Source organism: Drosophila mauritiana, chromosome X (genome assembly GCF_004382145.1).
Source record: "Drosophila mauritiana strain mau12 chromosome X, ASM438214v1, whole genome shotgun sequence".
Lineage (NCBI taxonomy): Eukaryota > Metazoa > Arthropoda > Insecta > Diptera > Drosophilidae > Drosophila > Drosophila mauritiana.
The window spans coordinates 20,268,263-20,283,833 of record NC_046672.1 but is presented as its reverse complement, the minus strand read 5'-3'; the positions used below and the strand labels follow the sequence as shown (position 1 = coordinate 20,283,833).

At 43.5% G+C, this 15,571-nt stretch overlaps 3 protein-coding genes across 6 annotated transcripts; 1 reads left to right on the top strand and 2 right to left on the bottom strand.

Moving 5' to 3' along the window:
- Positions 1–4,288: 4,288 nt before the first annotated feature.
- LOC117146443 lies at positions 4,289–4,659 on the bottom strand. Its single transcript, XM_033312658.1, has one exon. It carries the CDS (start codon positions 4,634–4,636, stop codon positions 4,373–4,375), a length of 264 nt encoding a protein of 87 aa, XP_033168549.1. The 5' UTR covers positions 4,637–4,659; the 3' UTR covers positions 4,289–4,372.
- Positions 4,660–5,343: 684 nt separating this feature from the next.
- On the bottom strand, positions 5,344–5,764 carry LOC117146444. Of its 2 annotated transcripts, none has more exons than XM_033312659.1 (2): positions 5,650–5,764; positions 5,344–5,574 (listed from the first exon to the last, which is right to left on the bottom strand). In XM_033312659.1, the coding sequence occupies exons 1-2, from the start codon at positions 5,731–5,733 to the stop codon at positions 5,437–5,439; spliced, it is 222 nt and encodes a 73-aa protein (XP_033168550.1). In that variant the 5' UTR covers positions 5,734–5,764; the 3' UTR covers positions 5,344–5,436. The 2 variants fall into 2 exon arrangements, with proteins under 2 accessions (XP_033168550.1, XP_033168551.1); XM_033312660.1 differs by having other exon boundaries at positions 5,344–5,571.
- Positions 5,765–6,931: 1,167 nt separating this feature from the next.
- LOC117146440 (mitogen-activated protein kinase kinase kinase 7) lies at positions 6,932–15,507 on the top strand. 3 transcript variants are annotated; one of them, XM_033312654.1, is made up of 9 exons: positions 6,932–7,459; positions 7,516–7,930; positions 8,457–8,756; positions 8,981–9,296; positions 9,356–9,537; positions 9,734–10,147; positions 10,466–10,514; positions 14,307–14,770; positions 14,862–15,507. In XM_033312654.1, exons 2-9 carry the CDS (start codon positions 7,862–7,864, stop codon positions 15,108–15,110), a joined length of 2,043 nt encoding a protein of 680 aa, XP_033168545.1. In that variant the 5' UTR covers positions 6,932–7,459; positions 7,516–7,861; the 3' UTR covers positions 15,111–15,507. The 3 variants fall into 3 exon arrangements, with proteins under 3 accessions (XP_033168545.1, XP_033168544.1, XP_033168546.1); XM_033312653.1 differs by having other exon boundaries at positions 6,932–7,930; XM_033312655.1 differs by lacking the exons at positions 6,932–7,459; positions 7,516–7,930; positions 8,457–8,756; ... (2 more) ...; positions 9,734–10,147; positions 10,466–10,514 and adding an exon at positions 13,155–13,866.
- Positions 15,508–15,571: the final 64 nt, after the last annotated feature.

The window sequence follows — 15,571 nt, the reverse complement described above, 5'->3', positions numbered from 1 at the left end:
CAAGTTGGCAGCGCTAGTGCGGCAAAGGGCTCAATAAAAAATTGAATTGAACATTTCCGGGTGGACAGCGCTTATGGCAACCGTGTGGGCAACCGGAGAACGGCCCATGACTGACCCATTCAATTAAGCATGAAAAAAAGTTGCTGGAAACATTGGGGGAGTGGCCGTGGAGCAGCAGGACGTGGCCGTCTAGTCCATAAAAAAGGACATCACTTAAGGAGGAACTCGGACAGTGGCCGCAACAAAACACGCATCACTTGTCACACATACTTAGCAGACATGGGCGTGGGCGAAGGGGTCAGGGGGGTGGGGGATGGGGGATGGGGAGTCCCCTTCCGGTGGCCCTCGCTCGCTCCCCCCGGAAAATCGCCTCAGTCATGTCCTGGTGTTGTTATTGAGGTGTAATACAATTTTTTGCCATGATACCCCATAACAATGGCTGAAACAGAAACGGAAACGGAGACAATTCAGACGGTTCTGGGTTTCACGAGACTTGGCGAATTACCTATAAAATAAAATATTATTAAAATATTATTTTAATTTTCCTTTATATTATATTCCTTTATATTTATATTATTGTTCAAAATGACCCATAATGATTGTATGGTATAATATATTTTATTTTGCTAAAATCATTGCATTAGTACTTACATCCTTAAATTAAAATGGGAAGAAATGAATTTATTTACATTTTATGCAGTATTTTCAATCCTGCCACGAATTCGCAATCTGGAACATTGCCAAAGTTGCCAGCAGACTGAGAAATCGAATCAGAAAAGGTTAACGAGTCCTGGGCACATATGGCGTCATTAGTTTGGGATCGGGATGAAGGAATAGGTGGAGTGAGGGGCACGGGGCATGGGGCATCCAATCGTGGACAACGCATAAACTTGCAATTGAGCCAATTTGTAAAAGTGCGGCAAGCCCATTAAGATGAGGTCCTGGCAGTCGGGTCCTGGCAATCGAACGGCGGCCAGGACACCTGCTCCATCTCTGGATTCACCCCCATGTGAGTGGGAATGTGTAGATGTAGATGTGCACATATTCCAGATAGCCCCCAGCCCCAACCAAACGAAACTTTTGTTGGGCATCTACTTTGCATTACAAGCGCCCACATTAAAATTAAAATAAAGTTTTCCTGGGAATATATCCCTTTCAGATCCGTCCAGTCCCTTGCTTTTTGGTTACTCGGTTCGTTTTCCCTTTTCTTTTTTTCTGCAACTACAAATAAATCTAAAACTCGCACATTTCTGATGGATACTTACACTTAAACTCACACACAAGGACACAAAGGATACGGGCGGCCGCAGTTGGCCATTCGCAGTTTTATTTTTGCATTTACATCAGCCCACATGCATTATGCATACGTACTTATATACACGGGAATACATAAAAACATATATGTGAGATATTTATCCATCTGCGTGGAAGATGTCCTTTGCATACCCTGTACTTATTTACTAATTTACAAGCTCGAAACATTGCGAGTAAATCAATTAGAAGCGGAAATAATGGCAACTAAAAACTAAAAAATATCAAAGCGATGAAAAATTAATTTTTTTTAAATACAAATATTTAGCATGTACTCGGAATATTCGAATCCAAGTAGAGGGCATCGGCACATTCGAGTGTTTCACTTGCTACCATCACTCACATTTGAGCTTAACTTCGCATTTCTTGTTGAATTTCATGTTAAGTTGCGTTCTGTGTCCCTTGTTTGATTTCTTTTTTTCGGATTCTCTATGGACTTTAAAACAAAGCGCTGGGCACAACAGCCAAAAGGGGCAGCATAAAAATAAAGTATGCAAAAAGTGAAACAAAAAGGAGCTCCGGGCACAAAGGATGCAAAGGATACAATAATATCCTTAAGCTACGAATGCAACATGAATTTGTCTTTGCTCGACTGGACTTCTCGACCTTTCCCCTCGCTCTGCGAGGCCAGAAAAAGATAAATAAATGTACAGCCATATATGGGCAAAAGTAAGACGAAAAAACAGAGCAGCAAAAAAAGGATACTCGAACTTTACAAATGCATGCACATTAGAGAGATTTACGTGTGCGTGTGTGTGTGTGGGAAAGCAGGGAAAGCATTCACATGCGACGCATAAGATTACTACCCACACACTCGAAAAGCCAACGTCCTTTGGTCCTTTTTGCCTTTGCCTTTGCCTTCAGCTTCGACACTTATTTTAATTTATTTCATTTTCATTTATGCACAACGCTTCAAATGTCCTTTTTCCTGCGCTGCCCTCTGTCTGCGTGTAATTAAATAAAAACGACTTACAGCCTCACCCACACACTCGCATCTCGACGCGTTTGAATTCTCCAGCAAGCTTTTACTTTAATTGCCCCAAAAGAAATGGGGTATACAAAGTATATGGGTCCTGAGAACCATCTATTTTTCGCAATCAAACAGCAAAAATCTAAACAGATTAAAGTCCAAACAAGTTTCGGGAATTTCAAAACACGAATACAATAAAAATACATCAAATATACCAAATATGCATGAATCATACATTACATAAGGTATAATATTTAAAGTATTCCGATACATTTTTAAAAATAATCTATGAGTATCTAATAGTATAAATAATAATAAAAAATAATCTATATTATTAATATAGCAAAAATGTTAACTCTGTAATATATCTTTATCTAAACTATAAGAGGAACTCAAGATTCATTCTTTTTATTTATTTTTATAATTTAGCAAAGGTCACTCTTACGCCAACAAACAAAATTTATTTGAATAATGTGTTAATTTTGAATTAAAATTGATTTTTCTGGTCAATACTTTTTGATTGCGCCTCCCAAATTCCCAAATAACTTGAAAAAACGTGAATTGGACTTATGCTCATCTTGTGGAATATTAAATCGGACTACTAAAACATTATTTATAGTTATATACAAAAAATTAAAAAATTTGGAAGCTATGATGATATGATGATATGATAGCTCGGAAACAGTCGCTTTGTTCCCTCGCACTCCGCATAGCTTAGTAATGGGTATGTAATAGTCGGTACTCGACAATAGCGTTACGTCTTGTAAAAATTAAAGGATGGATTTAACGATAATGCTATAGATCGAAGCATCTCGCCTCTGCTCGAAGATCAGAAAGGCCAACGACAAGTCGATAAAGGACGAAAAGGATACAGCTGCGAGGAATGATGTAAGTGCCTATGGCGGATTGCAAGTAGATCAAAGAATTTGATTTATTCACTGAATGATCCAGAAGTCTTTACGTTTGTTGATTTCAGAAGATTTACGCCTGGACTCATTGGTGGCATCGCATAGTTTCAGTTGGCGGTCAATACGGAGAGCGAAGTGTCCATGGTCCACTTGTCTTGGGTTCAGGACTCTCACTCTGGGCTTCTTCCACTGTCAACATAGCCCATTTGAAGTTCACTGGAGCAATTCCTCGGCTGTGCTGGTGCCTCCAGCGGCTTCCACGACCACGTCTGGTCGTCCTTGCAGTTCCGCTCGTAGAGCTTGAGCTCCCAGGTGTTCTGGGACAGCTCGTTCATTGGAGAAGGTATTCATCGAAGGTACTCAATCGATATTCCCTCTGCAAGGGTTTAACCTGTAAACCTTGTAACTTAAGATCTGCTTAAATCTACAATACAATCCGCGTGTATCGGGTATGTTTCAATTAAAAATCCTTTATTTGCTGGGAGCACTTGTTAAAAATAGCTAACTGCCCGATTTTTGAAGCATATTAATGAGATACAGATTTCATAAAATGTTTCTTAAACTTTTGGCTAGCTATGCATTTCAGCACAATGCTCGTATCTCAAGTCTTCGCATAAATCTTCGGCTAAAAGATTTACTAAAGTTATTAAATTAAAACAAGAGAGAATGCTATAGTCGACTTTCCCGACTATCAGATACTCGTTACTCCGCTAGTGGAAATGCGAACGCGAAATTTAATAATTTTTCTGGGATATCGATAGTTTGCGCGTGGCAGTTTTGTGCGGCTTGTAGATGTTAAAGTGGGCGTGGCAACAAACCTGCGCTGCGTCTATCTCTAGAATCTGTATGCTTAATCTCAACCATCTAGCGTTTATAGTTCCTGAGCTCTCCACGTTCATACACAGACGGACATGGCCAGATCGACTCGGCTATTGTTCCTGATCAAGAATATATATATTTTATATGGTCGGAAACGCTTCCTTCTGCCTGTTACATACTTTTCAACGAATCTAGTATACCCTTTTACTTTGCGAGTAACAGGTATAAAAAGAAAATGCAAAAGAGAAAATGTTTTAATTAACGCTCCATTTCAGGGATGCTTATGATATATTTATGCGTCAACAATTACACCATTTGATAATACATTGGTATGTTGGGAATAGGTTAACAGAAATCGCAAATACTATATGTTCTGCGAATATACCCGTGCTTCTAGTAAATCGAGGAATAAATTCATGAAGCGAATGAATAAAATCCTTCTCTTTTCCCTGTCCTGCGCAATCCGTCTTTCCATGGCCTTTACATGCTCCTCGAGGCGCTGGAATTCTTCCTCGGAATCTGCGGTCTGCGAACCCTCCTCCGATCCACTTGGCTGCTCGGGATCCCCTGTCGTCAAGACCTCGTCGTTTCCAGTTGACTCTGCTTCCGCGTCCGAATTCTCTGCCATTTCTGAATTAGGTTGGAGCTTGTTTCTCAGTCAAGTAGTGAAACGAAAGTGAACTAAATATTCCGGCGGAACGAAATATTATGACAATCGAAAGCATAGCCAACTTGATCAAAAATAATTTGAATTTTAAAGTGTTTCCTTTTATGTCAGAACAGCCATAATCTAGCACAAAATGGCATATCTCAGTTAAGAGTCAAAATTTTATTTCTAGCTTGGACAGTAATCCTGATCACCCTCCTTTTGAAGGGTCTGAACCGGTCTCTTCTCCATAATAACAAGCGCCAGGATAACAAAATCAACCAATTTGGATGTAAAATAAGGCAAAATATAGAATGTTTTGTGCTAATTAACGAACCATGTATTAACATGTTAACAGTAAGACCATAATGTTACCATAGTGCATTGATAATTTGGAAATAGGCCAACACAAATCCCATATATGTATTGGCATCGATGTTTTCAGGACCGACGGTTATCGAAGACGAAGCCTCGGTTATCGAAAAAGACGTCTCTGAGGACTGAGGGGTCCCTTTACTCTACGGGTATGGAAAGAAAACAGTCCTGCAAAGTCATCACCCATCTACCACGCCAGATGATCTTTAATTATTTGAATGATTCAATTGACACTTGTAAGAGTTTACACCCGCTCCGAATTTGGAAGTAAAAAGAAAATGCAAAAGAGAAAGTGAGCTAATTAAAGCTCCATATCTGGGATGCTCATGATATATTTATGCGTCAACAATTACACCATTTGTTAATACATTGTTATGTTGGGAATAGGTGAACAGAAGTCGCATATACTATCGTAGATCATGTACTTCTGCTAGGATTGCAGAAACGAGGCGATTGAACAGCCCATTCAATTCCTCCTCCCGGGCCATCTCCCTTTTCAGGTGCTCTAGTTTCTCTAGGAGGGGCTGGAACTTCGCAGGCATCTTCTGGGTAGACACATTTATCGTATTCAAAGAAACTTCAGTTATCGAAGAAGAAGCCCCTGAGGACTACGAACCCACCTTCGATCCACTCGGCTGCTCAGGATCCCCTGTCAACTCGTCGTTTCCAAATGGCGTTGCTTCCGCGCTCGAATTCTCCGACATTTCTGAATTAGGTTGTGCTCTGGAGCTTGTTTCTCAGTCAAGTAGTGAAACGAAAGTGAACTAAATATTCCGGCGGAACGAAATATTATGACAATCGAAAGCATAGCCAACTTGATCGTAAACCAATTTGAATTTTAAAATGTTTCCTTTTATTTCCTTTTATTCAGTTTAAAATTGTTGCCATAATCTGGCAAATAATGGCATATCTCAGTTAAAGTCCTGATCAAAACAAGAATGAAAACTATAGTCAAGTTCCCCGACTATCAGATACCCGTGAGTGCGAACGCAAAATTTCATAATTTTTTTGGGATTTCGATAGATGTTGGGCAATAAAATGAAAACAAAATTAAAAATTGTGGCGTTACAGGCGTTTGTGGGCGTTATGGTGGGCGTGGCAACATGGGTCTAGAATGAATGTACATACATACATATGTATGCAGTATGCTGAATGCTTTCTAGCTTTTATAGTTCCTAAGATTTCGACGTTCATACGGATAGACTTATGGCTAGATCGACTCGGCTATTGATCCTGATCAAGAATATATATACTTTATATAGTCGGAAACGCTTCCTTCGCCTGTTACATACTTTTCAACGAATTTGGTATACCCTTGAACTCTACGAGTAACGGGTATAAATATGAATATTTTTTCAAACCTACCAAAGAAAAAGCAAAGATATTTAAAAAAGGTCCCAACAAGATATTCACATCAGCCAAATGCGGGACTTTAATTGAAAAGATTGGGATTCATAACTCATAAATTAAATTAGTTACTCATTTAAAATCCGGTGACATTAAGAACATTATGACATAGATATAAATTTACTTTAGATATCGTAATATACGCTGATCAAGAATATATAAATACAAATACAACAACGATTGGAAACTCTCGAAATGGGATGTACTGGCGCCATCTATCGGAGGTAATGTGTACCCCGAGACGCAAGCAAAGCGCCAGAGGGCGACACAGCTTTTCTGACGAGATGTCATCACTATTTTTATTGGCAGTATTGGTATCTCGTGTGAGAATTAAAATGATGACTAATTTTTGCAAATATGTCGCACAAATAATAACTAGCCGTTAAATGGATAGACGATGTAGCTCGGATTAAAAGTACAAATACCATTATTATCGTTATCGGCGAGCCCACACGGTGCTAAGCAAAAATATCGACGTACCTTGCGCCCGATAGCTGGCACTAATATATCGATGACGGTCTTGTTAAATTATTAAAAAAAAACAAGTTTGTACTTGAAAAGTACGGCGTATATCTACAGCGAAGAACGCACGAACCCGCCAAGGAAGCGTCCGATGCAGACGCCATCTGTTCAAGCATTGAGCCCGGAATCCGGAGGAATCCCGGCCAGGATGTGATGTGCGCACTGGGCCCTCTCCGCTGGTCGATATAAACTCGTGCCCCCCTCTTCTAGCCACCTTCTTGCTGTCCACCGCCTGCTCATTCTACCCCACAGTCCCATTCCCAGTCCTGCACAGCAATCATCTCCTTCTGAAGAAGGCTTCCGGTAGCACGAGTGGTGAAACCAGGCAGACTGCAAAGGTCACGGAGACCGCGGTGTCTTGGAAATCGGCGGAACACGGATACCGATCCACTGGGGTTGGCATCAGGCACCACTTTGTCCAGGAACCTGCAGCTGAATCTAGAGAACATCTGAAGACTCCTGGGAACTGCGAAACACACCATATCTTCGCAAAATGACGTGGTAAAAGTTGCCAGTCCCAATCTATGCAGAGGCAAGAAACTTTATGATGAGTCCAGTTCTAGATCTTGCAAGATTCCGGAAACTCTGTCCCCAAGAGGAAACCAAAGACACAGCTAGCCAGGAATGAAATCGGGAACCCACGGAATCTTAGCCTAAGCAGGCGGAATCCCGATAATTCTCCCAAAATAGCGCACCACCTGGACGCCATAAAAGAGAGCCTTGAGGCAAGGAATCGGTGGCATACCTGGACAGTTGCAGAGAACTTTAAACCTGGTAATCAGCCGCGCCAAATGCAACTGCAACTAGTAAACTAGAACTCATTTGTGAGCCAAAACACTGACAAACGGAAGCTGCATCTGAAAAGCAAGTAGGGAACACCAGGATACTTAGCGTTCTACGGAGATGGCCACAGCATCGCTGGAAGCACTGCACGCAGCCTATGTGGACTTCAGTGAGCTAACACTAAGAGAGGTGTGCATACCAAACGGAATATACCCAAAGTGCAGAGCTCCTATTGGTGTATACGTATACGCAATCTCGAACGATAAACAAGCAGTAATCATGTTCCATTTAGGGCAGAGCAAGAGCTCATTCTTAGTTAGTCAGACGATTATCACACTTTCAAAAAGCATGTTTTAATCTATAAAAGGTTATTTACAGTTACAGCTCTGTTGAAAAACCCAAAAAGGTTTTATATTTTAAACTTTTTTATTTGAAACTTACGCATTCCTAAATGCTTACATTCGTTTTAGGATTTCGTTTGAAATATTTTAAAACAAACTGCAGACTGTATACATATCTCAGCATATTTATTTATGATAGGATTTACGATACGATCTTATCAGTGTGATAAGCAATGAATTTCAAATTTGCCCATCACAATTCGTACGTCTGTTCTACTTGTAGTCAATTCAAACAGTGTTAGTATTGAGGAGTTTTGCACAAGGGTATAACTGTGGATTCAGATCTAATACCTCCACCCTTTTTTCCCCCGCAGAAAGTCGGCCATGGGTCCTACGGAGTGGTCTGCAAGGCCGTTTGGCGCGACAAGCTGGTGGCCGTCAAGGAGTTCTTCGCCAGCGCCGAGCAGAAGGACATCGAGAAGGAGGTGAAGCAGCTGTCGCGCGTGAAGCACCCGAACATCATCGCTCTGCACGGCATATCCTCGTACCAGCAGGCCACCTACCTGATAATGGAGTTCGCCGAAGGTGGATCGCTGCACAACTTCCTTCACGGCAAGGTGAAGCCGGCATATTCTCTAGCCCACGCCATGAGCTGGGCGCGCCAGTGTGCAGAGGTAGGTCGTCGTCGAGGGGCGACGTAGAGCCCAACCCTGTAAGATTGTCCATCCAATTCGTTGATATTATCTGGTGAAATAATGACTCAAATGAATTGTGGTAGATCACATTGTTTGCATGATTACTCGAACAATTTCAATAGCTATTTCACATAACCTGAATTGAAATAATAGTCATTTGCTTTACAATTTACAATTACATTTTCATTTGCTTTCCTCTCTAGGGTCTGGCATATTTGCATGCCATGACGCCAAAACCCCTGATACATCGCGACGTGAAGCCGCTGAACCTGCTCTTGACCAACAAGGGACGCAATCTGAAGATATGCGACTTCGGCACGGTGGCGGACAAGTCGACCATGATGACCAATAATCGCGGCAGTGCCGCTTGGATGGCGCCCGAGGTCTTCGAAGGCTCCAAGTATACGGAGAAGTGTGACATTTTCAGCTGGGCTATTGTGCTATGGGAGGTGCTGTCCAGGAAGCAGCCCTTTAAAGGCATCGACAATGCCTACACCATCCAGTGGAAGATCTACAAGGGTGCGTCCTCCAATTCACTCCTTTTCCATCGAGTTTATCAAGATCTGTGCTCCTCGCAGGTGAACGCCCGCCGCTGCTGACCACCTGCCCCAAGCGCATCGAGGACCTGATGACCGCCTGCTGGAAAACGGTGCCCGAGGATCGCCCGTCGATGCAGTACATAGTGGGCGTCATGCACGAGATCGTCAAGGACTATACGGGGGCGGACAAGGCCCTGGAATACACGTTTGTTAATCAACAGGTAAGACTTTAGTGGACCCTTTTAGTAAAAGGGTCAATTGCAAGGAAGGAAGGAAGTTTTCTTCTATTGAGGAAAGCGTTCTTTTACTTTGCCCGTCTATAAGATTGAATTTAAATTCGATATTGTTTGGCACTAAATGCAACCATTGCCCTATACGGATTACAATGCTAACTCTTGATCCTTGAACTGCTCGCAGATTGTCACCAAAGAGAGCGACGGCACGGTGGCCGCTCAACCGGATAGCCTCAGTTCGCAGGAGGGGGAACTGAGCCCCTCGTCCACACAGTTAACGCCGACAACGGCGGCCAACGCCAATGTGAACGCGATAGCAATATCAAAAACAACGACTAGCTCAATGACCGAAAATACCTCATCAACATCATCGGACATCACGCCGACGAACTCGGGCCAACTGGACAATAATCCGATATTCCACATGGTCAGCAATCGCTGGGACGCGATTCCCGAGGAGGAGAGCAACGAGAGCTGGAACGACAGCTTCAACCTCACCTCGTCGGTGGAGGCCACTCAGCGCCTCGAGACGATCCGGAACGGCATGATCCTGATGGCCTGCAAGCCCATGGAGCAGCTCACCCTCGACGTGGAGGCGGTAGGTCTTGGGCTATCGTGTTATTGGTGTTATTGGGAAGATTTGATGCTCTCACTAGTGATTTTTTGTCCTTAAGTATTGATCTCGATGGCAAATTATGTTTGTTTATATTCCGAAGTGTATAGATCTAAATCGATGTCAATCTAAACGAGCCTTTTAATGTGTACATATAGCTTTGGCAGTAACATCATTTAATAGCATGCAATAGTAATAATTTAGCCTTGAGAATTGTCCAAATTGTTCCCGAAAACACCACTAACTTGTAGATGCAACATGTTGATCACTTAGTAATAGCTTCCCACGATCTTCTTCCTCCAGAACGGCTTTGATCTGAGTCACAGCGAAAGCAGCAGCAGCAGCACGAACGGTGAGTTTGCCATCGATAATGTGTGATCTTGCGTACGTCTATGAACCCACCTGCTGTCCGTTTGTTTTCCGCCCGCTTTCCTACGTCGGCCATGAATCACACGCACTTTGCCGTCGTTCAGAGACACAATGGCGTGGTCCCATTTTTATATATTTTATTTTATATTTAATAACAACAATATTTCAATGCCCAAAGGAAACGTCTTGGTTGCACAAACATTCACAAGTGATTTTATCAATTGAATATCTATGCTATCTTATTTGTGGACCATTAGTAGTAGATAGATATATAGATAGTATAACTTCGAACCCTGCTAGAAATAATATAATAGGGCCTAAGAACCGAAGTTGACGGATTCGTGTTGGCCTATAAATTTAAATAATGATTCGTCTTACTGTCAAAGTGAACAGCCTCATGTATTAAAACCTCTTTGAATCGACTCACTTAAATCGTGGAGCTAGGGTATCCGAGTTTCGACTCTATTGCCGCAGGTCACTCTTACTAGAGCGTCCCAGCTTGACGCATTGTGTCCACTTCTGTGGCACGACAGCTGTTCGCAGGTGACGCATTTTCGCCCAGTGTAAACAATGCACTCGCCAATGCCTGGTTAATTGGCCGCCGCGGTGTTTTTGCATTATGCACATACTTGCGAATGCACAAGGAATCTTTTGAACATTATTCAATTGTCAATGGTCTGGCTGTGCGGCCTATAAATTATAAATATTTAGTGCGCTCATTCGGATCGGAACGGATCGGATGGGATGGGATTGGATTTGGGATCTCGCAATGCTGTGGGGCGTACGTAGTTGGGATAGATCGGGAATTTCTTAGCCATGAATCTAGCCTATTTTTATATGCAGATGTTCACAAACAGAGGTTGCTTTCATTAGCTAAATATAAGACGCATTTAAAACTATTTCTTCAGTATCCATCGAACAAGAAGTGTATGAAACGTTAACTGATTCGCACAGAAACCGATATACCCGCGGCAATTCCACGGTAGCGGCCCCAAATAGTTGCACACAATTTCGCTGCACAATTAAATAATTTGTAATTTGTTAGCCTGGCAATTTTGGGACAGATTTATAGCCGAAGGCATGCTCCGTCGCTGCTGCCCGGCGAGCATAAACAACAACACCCCGCTGGGTGATGGCTAAGAAAGGGGGTGGAGTGGGTGGTAGGATGGGGCGGTGCTCGGGGAGATCGGAGCAGATATAGAAATATAGGAACGCACACATGACGATGCGATCGCCACGGACTTTTGAGCATCAGCCCCAGCGAAACGCGAAACATGACTCACCCGGCAATAATCTCACTTTTATTTCGATTTCGTCTATATGGCGCACATACACACAGATGGCAGATCGTAGAACTTATATATAGATCGGGCCATATAGCGGATATATGTGTGTGCATACATATGTGCGGAACGATGTTACCGATTTGTATAATCGGTGGGAGCCGTCGAATCGAGCGGGCAAATCTCACTTGGCTCTCGGTTGACACAGACGGACGAGATCTCCGACTTACATATCCACATAGATGCCATATGCCCATGCTATATGCCATATATCGCCCAGAATTCGTACATATATAAGCATCTAGTATATGCTATATAGGATTTGTATCTGACACATGGTATATGGAAGCCATGTACTGCGCTGGCAATGTGTAAATAGTAAATGCATCAACGGCCGAGTCGAGATACTTTTTGGCTCTCGATGTTCTCGGAGTTCGCCGGCTGCGTCAGAATCTAATACACTGCAAGAAATGCGCTGCGAAGCGGACTACAAGCCATTATTAGATTCTATCTTCACCCTGAGTAGTAGTAACAATCTAAACGAAAATGGGAATCATCCACTTCAAGTGCAGCATTTAAGCCATATCCTTTTGCTATTTTCTTGGGAACAAATATTTTCTTTCGGTGCAGGGAAATTATTCCGTTTTCCGTCCGCAGCGCACTCCCCTGAGATTTCCCAACTGCAGATGCCGACTGCATTAATCACCGCTTTCGATCGATGTTCGCCGCATCGAATTTGAATGAATCTTCATTGACTTTTGGTTCGTCATGGAATTTGGTGGGTGGGTGGTTGTCTATTCATCGGGGATCTCGCTCGAAAGGGTTATCTCTCATCAGGGTGACCTACGAACTGTACTGTAGATGGAAAACTAGTGTTTCCTGCGACCATAAATGGTTATACCTTCTAGCGAAATGATAGCATCTTGCCCAATGAAATGCCTGTATTTTGGATAATAACATGACCAGGTTTTAGTGAGTCATTGGCTACAGTAGCCGATTTAAACTGTTCAGATACATGCATTTTTAATAGGAGGTATACGTTTTCGAAAATGTATTTCGAATGTATTGCAATCGCCTGTATTTGGAAGTACCTGTAAGTGCTGAGTCACTGAGTGCGGTTTTCGAAAACGTTTTTCAAATCAATTCGCCGAGTGACTCACCCACCACCGATTGCCTGTGCTTACTGCGTGTCCCAGGCAAAGAAACCACTTAACCCGCACATCTCGGGGCGTTTTCCGCCCCGCCGAGTGGGAATGATGCCACGGATTTGCGTTCTGGCCGCGTCATCGTCATCGGGGCCTCCGTGTATAGTATATAACCTCCGACACACCGAATTCCCCGTCGGTGCCGACCAGATACGAGCGATCTTGCCACATCTGCGGAGCGTTTAGAAGGCAATCCCCGGCGCGAGAATTGGCGCGTTTGTTTGCTCTACGGCGAACGTGGATGTGGATGTGGATGTGGACGTCTCGGCTTTGGCCTCAGTGTGCGTCCGAGAGCCGTGCGATATTGAGTGGTACGCGAAATGTTCCGGAGTGATCGGGATCGTCTGCAGCGCACTTTGCCGCGGAACTTGGCCGAAACGAACCTCGCGGCCAGAAGCGTTTGGCCAGGAAATGCCCCCTAAAAAAGCGTCGAAGCCGCCCGTTTGCGATTGAAATTTCCACAACATTTTCGCGATTTGTTTGCGGTTTGTTTTCCCCCGAATCGAAAACAACAAGATAGGAAAAACAAGAAGGCACAAGTGTGTTGTTCGGTGGAAAATAGCGAGCAGCAGATCTGAACCGAACTGAACTGAACCGAGTTGTGTGTGCGGAAAACACGTCATCGCAAGAAAATCAGCGGCGGAGAAAAGAAAAGTGCCAGAGTGCGGGTACAAACAATGTGAAGGATTCTCATCCGCATACTGTTGAGTGTGGCGCACCCTCCGATGCGAATTCCATATAGCCACAGTGGCACCACAAAAATCCTGCAATCCCAAGATGTGCGACACACGCGCCCTGATCAACACCAAACAGACCAGCGATCTGCACAGTTGTTGGATCATATATAGTAGGTGGTCGGTCCCGAACACGCATCCTTTGGAGGACCCTCTAATCTGGCCAGGAGTTGCTCTTAAGTTGAATGTGTTTCCTTCGGACTCTTAGTTTTTTTCAGTGCTTGGAATACTAAGTATTTATTGCTTGAAATTAATAGGATCTTAGGATCACGCACTTAGATTTATATATTGATGCACATATTTCAATTTGCTTTGACTTACGTCTAGGTAAATCTTAAAGATAGTCATGTAGAAGTTAAGTTTCAAGCTTAATAATCGCATAAGAGTAGTACTAGCTGGATTCGAACTGAATAATTTCTGGAGTGTATGGTTGAAACAATCTTATTCAAATCGGAATCTAAATGGGCACTATTCCCTGATTATTGAAGGGATTTGAACTGGCTTGGGCTATACGCTATCAATAATGCTTACTTGAACGGAATTGTCTTTGCAGCAAAGAGCGATGGCCGCGAACGACTCACGGTGACGGACACCAAGCCGGTGATCATGACCACGGATCTGAGCAACAACAACGGCGGCATCCACGCCCACTCGAACGGACTGCTGAGCCATGCGAATGGTCGGCAAGCGGCGGATGAGGAGCTGCAGGAACAAGAGTATGAGCAGGAGATTGTCAACTCGCTGGACGTCGACGTGGATCCCGACGAGGATGAGAACGACGGCACCGAGCAATCACTGGCCGAGATTCTTGATCCGGAGCTCCAGCCAGAGCCGCCGATACCCAACGATGCCGAATCGCAGCTCATCTACCGGGAGCACCGACACATGGCCAAGGAGTACCTGAGCGTCGACACGAACCTCTACTACGCGCAGGACTTCAAGGACAAGCTCATCGTGCAGATGGACCGAACCGAGCGCGAACAGAAGCAGGAGCTCCTGCGCAAGATGAAGGACAAGGTGAGCTTAGCCTCAGAAATTAAGCTCTTTTTTGATTCCATAAAATGTCCTGAAAATATAATATCTGTGACTTTGTTTTTTATTCACTCAGGAGGGTCTCCAGAGTCTTTACAACAATCTGCAGCAGCAGTACGCTTCACGCCAACTTGCGGCCGGCCATCATCCGCACCCTCAGCCTCATCCGCATCCGCATCCGCATCAGCATCCACACTCGCATCCGAATCCGCATTTGCTTGCCCTGCAGGATGAGGTCTGTGGACTGCTGCCCGGGTCGGTGTGCGGAGGCTCAGAGTCCATGGAAGAAGGCTGGGTGGTCATCCCACCGCATCACAACGCGTAGTCTCGTGCGCTGCCGGATCGATCGACTCTCTATGTCTTTTAGGCTAGTACTGTAAACTTTAATCGGCAATCCGTTATCCGTAATCTGTAATCCAATATTCGTAGTCTGTATCCGTACGATTAGCCATAGCACTTTGTTTATTGGTTTATTTCTATATCTATGACTATTTCGTTGTAAGCGTTCTTTGTTTAAGTCTAAGCGTATTCAGTCCGTGTTTCTTTTAGTTTAGCAAACAACTGTTTCGACCCATTAGCCGTCTCGCAAACTTTGTTTAGGTTTTAATATTATGATTAAGCTTAAAATACACTTAGCATTAGCACATGTATCTGTTCGAGGAAACTGACAAGGAGTAGACCAAAAAAAATATAAAAACCATCGAAAGCAACGACAAAACAAACTGGAGCCCTTTTTTATTACATGGAAAAGTAGTTTCCAAATCCAATACGTGTAGGCCACAAAGA